The sequence below is a fragment of the Lynx canadensis genome, chromosome D1 (genome assembly GCF_007474595.2).
Source record: "Lynx canadensis isolate LIC74 chromosome D1, mLynCan4.pri.v2, whole genome shotgun sequence".
Lineage (NCBI taxonomy): Eukaryota > Metazoa > Chordata > Mammalia > Carnivora > Felidae > Lynx > Lynx canadensis.
This window is the reverse complement of record NC_044312.2, coordinates 21,549,849-21,560,803: the sequence shown is the minus strand read 5'-3', so window position 1 is coordinate 21,560,803 and position 10,955 is coordinate 21,549,849. Positions and strand designations below refer to the sequence as shown.

The 10,955-nt window shown below is 37.5% G+C and overlaps 1 protein-coding gene across 1 annotated transcript; it reads left to right on the top strand.

The window, feature by feature from the left end:
• The first annotated feature begins 4,578 nt into the window (after positions 1–4,578).
• On the top strand, positions 4,579–5,520 carry LOC115525474 (olfactory receptor 8B12-like). The gene has a single exon (XM_030332683.1). The coding sequence runs from the start codon at positions 4,588–4,590 to the stop codon at positions 5,518–5,520; it is 933 nt and encodes a 310-aa protein (XP_030188543.1). The 5' UTR covers positions 4,579–4,587.
• The last annotated feature ends 5,435 nt before the right edge of the window (positions 5,521–10,955 follow it).

The following is a 10,955-nucleotide window of genomic DNA, read 5'->3' as shown; positions in this document are numbered from 1 at the left end:
AGAAGAAGAAGAAGAAGAAGAAGGAGAGAAGGGGAAAGGGAAGGGGAAGGAGAAGGAGAAGGGGAAGGAGAAGAAAACTACAGGCAGTATCTCTGATGAACATGGATCCAAAAATCCTAAACAAAATATTAGCAAACCAAATCCAATAGTACATTAAAAAACCACTCACCACAATCAAATGGGATTTATTTCAGGGATGCAAGGGGTGGTCCAATATTTGTAAATCAAACAATGTGGTACATCACATCAACAAAAGAAAGGATAAAAACAATATGATTATTTCATCTATTATTTTAAAAAGTCAATTCTCCACAAAATACTAGCAAATTGAATCCAACAGTACATTAAAAGAATTATTTACCATGATCAAGTGGGATTTATTTATTCCTGGGCTGCAGCAGTGCTACAATATTCACCAATCAACATGATATACCACATTAATAAAAGAAAGGGTAAGAACCATATGATACACTCAATAGATCAGAAAAGGCATTTGACAAAATACAGCATCCATTCTCCATAAAAGAGCTCAACAAGGTAGGGATAGATGGAACGTACCTCAACATCATAAAGGCCATATACTAAAGACCCATACCTAATACCATCCTCAATGGAGAAAAACTAAGAGGTTTTCCTCTATGTTCAGGAAGAAGACAGGGATGTCCACTCTCACCATTACTATTTGACATAGAACTGGAAGTCTTAGCCTCATCAATCAGAGAACAAAAAGAAATAAAAGGCATCCAAATCAGCAATGAGGAAGTTAAGCTTTCACTATTTGCAGACGACATGAAACGCTATGTAAAAAACCTGAAAGACTTCACCGTGCTAGAACTAATACATGAATCCAGCAAAGTCTCAGGATATAAAATTAATGTACAGTAATCTGTTGCATTTCTATACACTGATAATGAAGCAGCAGGAAGAGAAATCAAGGAATCAATCCCATTTAATATTGCACCCAAACCCATAAGATTCCTAGGAATAAGCCTAACCAAAGAGGTAAAAGATCTGTATTCTGAAAACTATAGAACACTTATGAAAGAAATTGAAGAGGACACAAAGAAATGGAGAAAAAGAAAACATTCCTATGCTCATGGATTGGAAGAATAAACATTGTTAAAACGTGTATACTACCCAAAGCAATCTACACATTCAATGTAATCACTATCAAAACAACATCAGTATTTTTCACAGAGCTAGAACAAATAATTCTAAAATTTGTGTGCAATCACAAAATACCTTAAATAGCCAAAGCAATCCTGAAAAAGAAAAGCAAAGTTGGAGGCATCAAGATTCCAGACTTCAAGCTATGTTACAAAGCTGTAGTTATTAAGACAGTATGGTACTGGCACAAAAACACACACATAGATTAATAGAACAGAGTAGAAAACCCAGAAATGGACCCACAACTATATGGTCAACTCATCTTCGACAAACCAGGAAAGAATATCCAATGGAAAAAAAAAGACAAGTCTTTTCAACAAATCATGTTGGGTCATATTTTCTTGCTTCTTTGTATTTCTAGTGATTTTTTTTTTGTTTTATGATGCTGGAATTATGAATATATTATAGAGACAGTGGATTATGTTACTCTTCTCTATAGATTGTTGCCTTTTGTTCTGGGATGCAGTTCCTAGTAGATCACCCTGATCCTGCTGAGACTTGGATTTAGCCTTTGTTATGATGGGTCTAGTTCAGCTTTGCCCTTAACCTGATGGCCTAGTCCTTATTCTTAGGGTATGGATTTCAGAGCTGTCATCTTAATGTCTGCTTTGTTCATCAAAGCATCTCCACTCTCATTAGGCCAGAATCCTAACAGCTCCCCAGTGCTGTGGATCCTCTGTGACATCTCTTCAGGTCCTACTCTTCCAAGAGCTGCTGTGTCCTAGACATATAGAGTCTAGCCATGAACATACAAAATTTAGAATTCAGCTAAGAACTCAAGGGAGTCCTCTATGCATATGCCTGAGGGTCCTTTTCTTTGGCTTTTTCCTTTTCATGTCTTGCCCCACAGGTTCCAGCTGTCCTAGCATCCCTGAACACTGATCTTTATTCCACTAGTAGAGGCTGCTGCTGTTCGCTTGGGCTCCATTTCACTAGGTTTGATTTGGAAACTGCCCTTAGAGAGAAAGGGTGAAAATGGTAGTTCATTTTCTTGCCTTTTCTTAAGAATTTCCTCCCTGAGCTGTCTGCTTCTCAAAGCTTTCAAATAGATGCTTTATATATTTTTTCCAGTCATATACTTGTTTATGGTTAGAGGGTGGTAGTGTGATATTAGCTACTACTTTACATCTAAAATCTGAAGTCTGATAGCTTACTTTTAAAGGACTTGTTTTCTGCATTCCAGCCTAGCAGGAGGTCATATAGACCCCAAGGACCAGGAGAGACTGGAAACCTGGAGACTTAAATTAGATCTGTGACCTTGGGCAAATGGCTTTACTTCTCGGGATCTCCTTAGTGTCACTGTATATAAGATGGGGGTAAATATTGGCTTTGTCCATCCATAAATTGCTGATTTGTAATAACCTGGAAAGATTAAAAAATATAATTACTATACTCATACCCATACAGATTCTGATTCAGAAGGTCTGGGTGGTGAGCCCAGAATTTCTTTGTAATAAACACCCCAGGTAATTGTGGTGTTCATCCACATTCGGGAAATACTGAATTGATAATTTCCCAAGTGTCTTCAGGTCTAAAATCCTGTTAGTGTGTATGCTTGCTATTAAAGAATGGTACCTGGAGCTCTGAGAGATCAAGTCAAATGATAGACAACTTTTGTCAAGGTAGAAGCTTGTGTGGAGAGTAGAAGACAGAAAAAGACAAAAGCAAACTAAAGAGGAGGAACAAATTTGCATGTTTGCCTATGTTGAGAATCAAATTGAGGATTCAATTTGAGAGCACCAAGAAGCTAGAAAGCCAATAGCGTGTCAAGAAAAGTAGGTGGAAGGCAGGGATAGTCAAAGGCACTTTTGACCAGTTAGTAACTTAGGAAAAGGCTGTTCTTGGCAGAAGTTAGGAGCATTTACTTGATAGAAATTATTTTGTTACAATTAATCTTATATTCCATGGGAAGACAGAGTAAGGGGATCAGAGAAATCTAGCTTCTTGTTTGAGCTAGACATACTGCAATTCATTCCTAGAATGAATCAGAATATGAAGAAATGACTGAATGTTCTACCCTAATTTATGATAGCCTTTTGTGTTAATCTTTCCAAATTCTAAGCACTTCTTTTTATTAAAGTCATAGCATATTTATTTGTTTCTTTCCAAGAGTTTGCCAGATCCAAGAAAATGAGGACCTTAGCTTCATGGATTTCAGTAGCTCTCGTCAGGAGGAAGTTTAGGCTAGTGGTTACAAAATAGGTGCCTGGATTCCGTATTTGTATTGGATATTGGCAGCCAGAAGTCAGTAGAAGGGTTCAGTGTCAGGTATATTACTGGGCATTCAAAAATAGTAATGATGATAATTTTTTTTCCACAATGAATTTTCTTTTAATAGTACTGGATAAATGTCTGTGGAAATAATTGTCTCTAAAAGCCAAATCAACCAATATTAAGGGTATAAATAAACACTTCTTATTCCTTTCGGAAAATAATCTCTGAGGAAATGGTTTTGAGGGAGTCTTTGTCTTAATAATTAGGCCACTGAGATCTGTAATCCGAATAAAACTTCTTATTTCCTGTTATTCTCTGGTCTGGAAAAGGCGCATCTCCTTCCTTATAGTTATAGCTTCCAAATTAACAATTGGAAATCATGTTCTTCAGTGTAGAAATGGCTACAAGATAAATTAGGGTTTCTGATCCTTTAGATCAGATTGGAAGGGGAGGGTTCTTAGCTCAACCTATCATTTTCTATTCATTATGGTAATTTTCTATCGCAGGACAATTGTGGACAAGAAACAGTAGAGTATAGCATTACAGCTCTAAACTAAAGGAAGGTGAGTGACTTCCTAACCCTGTCAGTCATGTACCATAGTGGTTATGAGGGTACACCTGAGAGTCAGACTGCTAAAGTCCACCTTCTGGCTGCACCCCAGTATTTTGAGGACTTTGTTGTCTCATCTGCAAAATAGGGATAATAATATTGTCATACAGCTCTTAGTGTCTAAAAATGTGACCTCACCTTCTTGATTTGACAGCAGTGACCCAGTGGTGGGGGTTCGAGGGGTCGCAGTGTCTTTTGACAGGACTCTCTTCAGGGAAGAGGCCCAGGGTTTAGCAATGGAAGCACAGGCAGGAGATAGAAGGACATAGAAAATGGACTAACTTAAAGATCTAAAAGACATCTGTCTTATTTTTTAATGAATTGGGATATGAATAAATTACTGTTTTCTCTCTGGAGGCAAAGTTTAGACTCTAACTGTTCTCTCTGGAAGATAAAGTCACTTGGGCTGTAGGACAGATCCATAACAAACAGTAAAAGCCTTCCTACCATCTGTCTTAACGTTCAAATCTCTCTGTGGATTCCATTCTTCAGAATGGGGGATGGATCCTGGGTGAGTGGTGGTATTTCTTTCTGTCTAACTGGTTCTCTTTTCTTTTCTCCAGACTGCCCTTGCTCCACTCATCCCCAAGAGGAGAATGGCAGCTAAGAACTCTTCTGTGACAGAATTTATCCTTACAGGTTTAACAGACCAGCTGGAACTCCAGATCCCTCTCTTCTTCCTGTTTCTAGGTTTCTACATGGTCACTGTGCTGGGAAACCTGGCCTTGATAGCCCTGATTCGGTTGAATTCTTGCCTACACACCCCCATGTACTTTTTCCTCTTCAACCTCTCCTTAATAGATTTCTGCTACTCCACTACCATCACCCCCAAAATGCTGAAGAGTTTTGTCTCAAAGAAGAACATCATCTTGCATGCAGAGTGTATGACTCAACTCTTTTTCTTCTGCTTCTTTGTCATTTCTGAGTCCTTCCTCCTGTCAGTGATGGCATATGACCGCTATGTGGCCATCTGTAAACCATTGGTGTACATGGTCACCATGTCTCCTCAGGTCTGTCTATTCCTTTTGTTGGGTGTCTACATGATGGGGCTTTCAGGGGCTATGGTCCATACGGGAAGCATAGCAAGTCTGACCTTCTGTGCTGACAACCTTCTCAATCATTTCATGTGTGACATCCTTCCTCTCCTCAAGCTGTCCTGCAACAGCACTTATGTAAATGAACTGGTGGTCTTCATCCTTGTGGCCATTGACATTGGAATGCCCATTATCACCATCTTCATCTCTTATGCTCTGATTCTGTCCAGCATTCTGCACATTCACTCCACTGAGGGCAGGTCCAAAGCTTTCAGTACATGTAGCTCTCATATAATTGTGGTTTCTCTTTTCTTTGGTTCTGGGGCTTTCATGTATCTCAAACCACCTTCTATTTTGCCCCTTGACCAAGGGAAAGTGTCCTCTCTGTTCTATACCATTGTGGTGCCCATGTTAAACCCACTGATCTACAGTTTGAGGAACAAGGATGTCAAAGTTTCCCTGAGGAAAACCTTGGAAAGAAAAATATCTTCTTGAAAAAGTAGCATTTGAAGAAGATACAATACTTTGTTTATTGGTGCGTGTGTTTTCCAAGACAGATCCAAGTTCTAGTTTTTTCTCTTCTGTAAAAAAGAGAATTTTAAGTCTTTATGCTTCATGGATGTTTACTACATATCTATTTTCTGTATCCTGTGACCCACCTCGACTATTCCACGACTCTTTTATGCATTTTTTTTCTACAATCATAAATCATTTAATCTGAAATGGGGCTTATAAACCATTTTTTCTGAGCTTCTTTAACAGGCATTGGAGACTTCGACATTTTATATATGTTTTCCAAGGCCATACAACTAAGTGGTTCCCATAAGTGGGACTGGAATCCAGGCTCTTGAATTCTAATCTACTTTGTTTTCCTTTCCTTTCTGCCATGTTTTTTTTCTTTATTGCCTGTCTTACAGATTTCATTTTGAAAGTATGATATTTTAGCATAGTATAAACTGATTGTATATAGTAATTTAATGTAACTTCTCAATAAATAATGTTTTAGAAATAACTTGTTGATATTCCATATTTTCCCTTTTTAAAAGTTATTATTTTAATTCCACTTAATTAACACACAGTGTTATATTAGTTTCCAGTGTACAATATAGTCATTCAACAGTTCATACATCACCCTGTGTTCATTATGGCAAGTGTACTCCTTAATCCCCATCACCTATTTAACTCAAAGCCCCACCCCCCCAGGTAACCATCACTTTGTTCTCTACAGTTAAGAGTCTGTCTCTTGCCTTGTCACTCTTTCTCTTATTTTTCCCCTTTGCTTGTTTGTTTTGTTTCTTAAATTCCACATGAGTGAAATCATATGGTATTTGTCTTTTTCTGACTGACTTATTTCACTTAGCATTATACTCTCTAGCTCCATCATTGTCATGGCAAATGGCAACATTTCATTCTTTTTATGGCTAAATAGTATTCCCTTGTGTGTGTGTGTGTGTGTGTGTGTGTGTGTATACACACACCACATCTTCTTTATCCATTCATCAATTGATGGACACTTGGCCTAATGCAAACAATGCTGCTATAAACACTTAGGATACATGTATCCCTTTGAATTAGTGTTCTTGTATTCTTTGGATAAATACCTAGTAGTGCAATTGCTGTATTATAAGGTAGTTCTATTTTTGACTTTTTGAGGAACCTCAAACAGCCATACTGTTTCCCAGAGTGGGTGCACCAGTTTGCATTTCCACCAATAGTCTAAGAGTGTTCCCCTTTCTCTGCATCCTTGCCAACACCTGTTGTTTGTTGTGTTGTTGATTTTAACCATTCTGAAAGGTGTGAGGTGATATCTCACTGTATTTTTTAAAGTTTATTTTGAAAGAGAAAGAGAGAGGATACAGAGGGGCAGAGGGGGAGGGGCAGAGAGAAAATCCCAAGCAGGTTCTGCACTCTCAGTGCAGTGTCCAATGTGGTGTTCAATCTCACAAGATCATGACCTGAGCCAAAATCAAGAGTCAGACACTCAAGCGACTGAGCCACTCAGGCACCCCTCTCATTGCATTTCCCTAATGAGAAGTGATGATGAGCATTTTTGTGTCTGCTGGCCATCTGTATGTCCTCTTTGGAGAACTGTCTGTTCATGTCTTCTGTCAATTTTGTAGTTGAATTATTTGTTTTTTCGGTGTTGAATTTGATAAGTTATTTATGTAGAGAGAGAGAGAGAGATAAAGTGTGAGCAGGGGAAGGCCAGTGAGAGAGAATCCCAAGCAGGCTCTGTGCTGTCAACACAGCCAGAAGTGGGGATCGATCTCATGAACCATGAGATCATGACCTGAGCTGAAATCAAGAGACAGACTTAACCAACTGAGCCACCCAGATGCCTCTCTTTATATATTTTGGATACGACTCCATTATTAGATGTCATTTGCAAGTGTCTTCTCCCATTTCATAGGTTGCCTTTCAGTTTTGCTGGTTGTTTCCTTTCCTGTGCAGAAGCTTTTTATTTTGATGTAGTCCCAATAGTTTATTTTTGCTTTTGTTTCCCTTGCCTCAGGAGACATATCTAAAAAGAAGTTGCTACTGTCAATGTCAAAGAAGTTACTGTCTGTGTTCTCTTCTAGGATTTTGGTGGTTTTAGATCTCACATTTAGTTCTTTCATACATTTTGAATTCTCTCTCTCTCTCTCTCTCTTTTTATGGTGTAAGAAAGTGGTCTAGTTTCATTCTTTTGAATATTGCCATCCAAATCTTACTGCGAGCATTTCCCTTCCTCCAGAAAGGTTAATTTTATTTTCAGCCTCTAGAAGACAAGGACACCATCACATCAAGAACAGCAATTTTTTTTTAACGTTTTATTCATTATTGAAAGACAGAGAGAACCAGAACATGAGAAGGGGAGGGGCAGAGGGAGAGGGAGATACAGAATCTGAAGCAGGCTCCAGGCTCTGAGCTATCAGCACAGAGCCCAATGCAGGGCTTGAACTCAAAAACTGCGAGATCATGACCTGAGCCAAAGTCGGAGGCTTGACCAACTGAGCCACCCAGGCGCCCCAAGAACAGCTATTTATTTTATTTTATTTTATTTTATTTTATTTTATTTTATTTTATTTTATTTATTTTATTATTTTATTTTTTATTTTATTATTTTATTTAATTATTTTGAATATATGAAATTTACTGTCAAATTGGTTTCCATACAACACCCAGTGCTCATCGCAAAAGATGCCCTCTTCAATGCCCATTACCTACCCTTTCCTCCCTCCCACCCCCCCCCCCCATCAACCCTCAGTTTGTTCTCAGTTTTTAAGAGTTTCTTATGCTTTGGCTCTCTCCCACTCTAACTTCATTTTTTTTTTCCTTCCCCTCCCCCATGGGTTTATGTTAAGTTTCTCAGGATCCACATAAGAATGAAAATATATGGTATCTGTCTTTCTCTGTATGGCTTATTTCACTTAGCATAACACTCTCCAGTTCCATCCACATTGCTACAAAGGGCCATATTTCATTCTTTCTCATTGCCGTGTAGTACTCCATTGTGTATATAAACCACAATTTCTTTACCCATTCATCAGTTGATGGACATTTAGGCTTTTTCCACAATTTGGCTATTGTTGAGAGTGCAAGAACAGCAATTTTAAAAACAATGGCATGTTGTGAAGAGGGAGCCAAGATGGCGGAACAGCATGGAAGTTTTTTGTGTGTCTCGCATCCATGAAATACAGCCAGACCAACACTAAACCATCTTGCACACCTAGAAAACTCATCTGAAGATTAGCACAACAATCTGCACAACCTGAACCACAGAATTCAGCAGAAAGAGAAAAAAATCATTTTTATTTTCAATTTTTATTAAAATATTTTTAATTTTTTTACTATATTTTTTACTTTCGTGTAAATTTTTTCAAATTCTATTTTACTTCCATCATTTTATTTTAGTCTATTTCAGTGAATGTTGCCATCCAGTTTTCCCCATATCATTGGTTGAAAAGACTGTCTTATTCTCATTGGATATTCATTACTACTTTGCCAATGATGAATTGACCTTATAATTGTGGGTTTATTTCTGGATTTTCTATCCTGTTCCATTGACATATATGTCTACTTTTGTGCCAGTACCATACTGTTTTGTTTACTATAGTTTTGTAATATAACTTGAAGTCCAGAATTGTGATGCCTCCAGGTTCACTTTTCTTTTTCAATATTGCTTTGGCTATTCAGGATCTTTTGTGGTTCCATACATATTTTAAGATTGTTTCTTTTAGTTCTGTGAAAAATGCTGTTTCAATTTTGATGGAGATTGCATTAAAGGTATAGATTGCTGTGGGTAATATAGACATTTTAACAATATTTGTTCCTCAATCCATGAGTATGGAATGTCTTTCCATTTCTTTGTGTTGTCTTGGATTTCTTTCACAAGTGTTCTATAGTTTTCAGAGTACAGATCTTTTACCTCTTTGGTTAGACTTATTCCTAGGTATCTTGTGTTTTTTGGTGCACTTATAAATGGGGTCAATTCCTTGATTTCTCTTTCTGCTGCTTGGTTATTGGTGTATAGAAATGCAACAGATTTCATTACTTTGATTTTGTATCATGCGACTGTACTGAATTTATCAGTGCTAGCAGTCTTCTTTGGAGGAGGCTTAGGTGTTTTCTACATACTGTATTATGTAATCTGCAAATAGTGGAAGTTTTACTTTTTCCTTAACAATTTGGAGTCCTTTTATTTCTTTTTGTTGTCTGATTGCTGTGGCTAGGACTTTCAGTACTAAGTTGAATAAAAATGGTGTCAGTGGACATCTCTGTTGTGTTTCTGTCTTTAGGAGTAAAGATTTCAGTTTTCCTCCATTAAAGATGATATTAGCTGTGGGTTTTACACAGATGGCCTTTATTATGTTGAGGTATGTTCATACACCATAAACCCATTCGGTTGAAGGTTTTGTCAGGAATGGATGTTGCACTTTGTCAAATTTTTTTTTTTTTTTTTTTGCATCTACTATAATGATCTTATGGTTCTTACCCTTTCTCTCATTGATGTGATGTATCACACTGATTGATTTGTGAATAGTAAACCACCTTTGCAGCATAGGGATAAATCCCACTTGATCATGGTGAATTTTTTAAAATGTATCATTGAATTTGGTTTGCTATTATTTTATTGAGAGTTTTTGCATCTATGTTTATCAGGAATATTGGCCTGTAACTCTCTTTTTTAGTGGTATCTTTATCTGTTGTTGGTATGAGAGTATGTTGGCCTCATAGAATCAGGAATTTGGAAGTTTCCCTTACTCTCCTATTTTTTGGAATAGTTTAACAAAATAGGTATTAACTCTTCTTTATTTTTTATTTTTTTATTATTTTTTATTTTATTTTATTTTTTTAATATGAAATTTATTGTCAAATTGGTTTCCATAAAACACCCAGTGGTCATCCCAACAGGTGCCCTCCTCAACACCCATCACCCACCCTCCCCACCCTCATACCCCCACCAACCCTAAGATTCTTCTCAGTTTTTAAGAGTTTCTTATGCTTTGGCTCTCTCCCTCTCTAACTTTTTTTTTTTCCTTCCCCTCACCCATGGTCTTCTGTTAAGTTTCTCAGGATCCACATAAGAGTGAAAACATATGGTATCTCTCTTTCTCTGTATGACTTATTTCACTTAGCATCACACTCTCCAGTTCCATCTACGTTGCTACAAAAGGCCATATTTCATTCTTTCTCATTGCCACGTAGTATTCCATTGTGTATATAAACCACAATTTCTTTATCCATTCATCAGTTGATGGACATGTAGGCTCTTTCTATAATTTGGCTATTGTCGAGAGTGCTTCTATAAACATTGGGGTACAAATGCCCCTATGCATCAGTACTCCTGTATCCCTTGGGTAACTTCCTAGCAGTGCTATTGCTGGGTCATAGAGTAGATCTAGTTTTAATTTCTTGAGGAACCTCCACACTGTTTTCCAGAGCGGCTG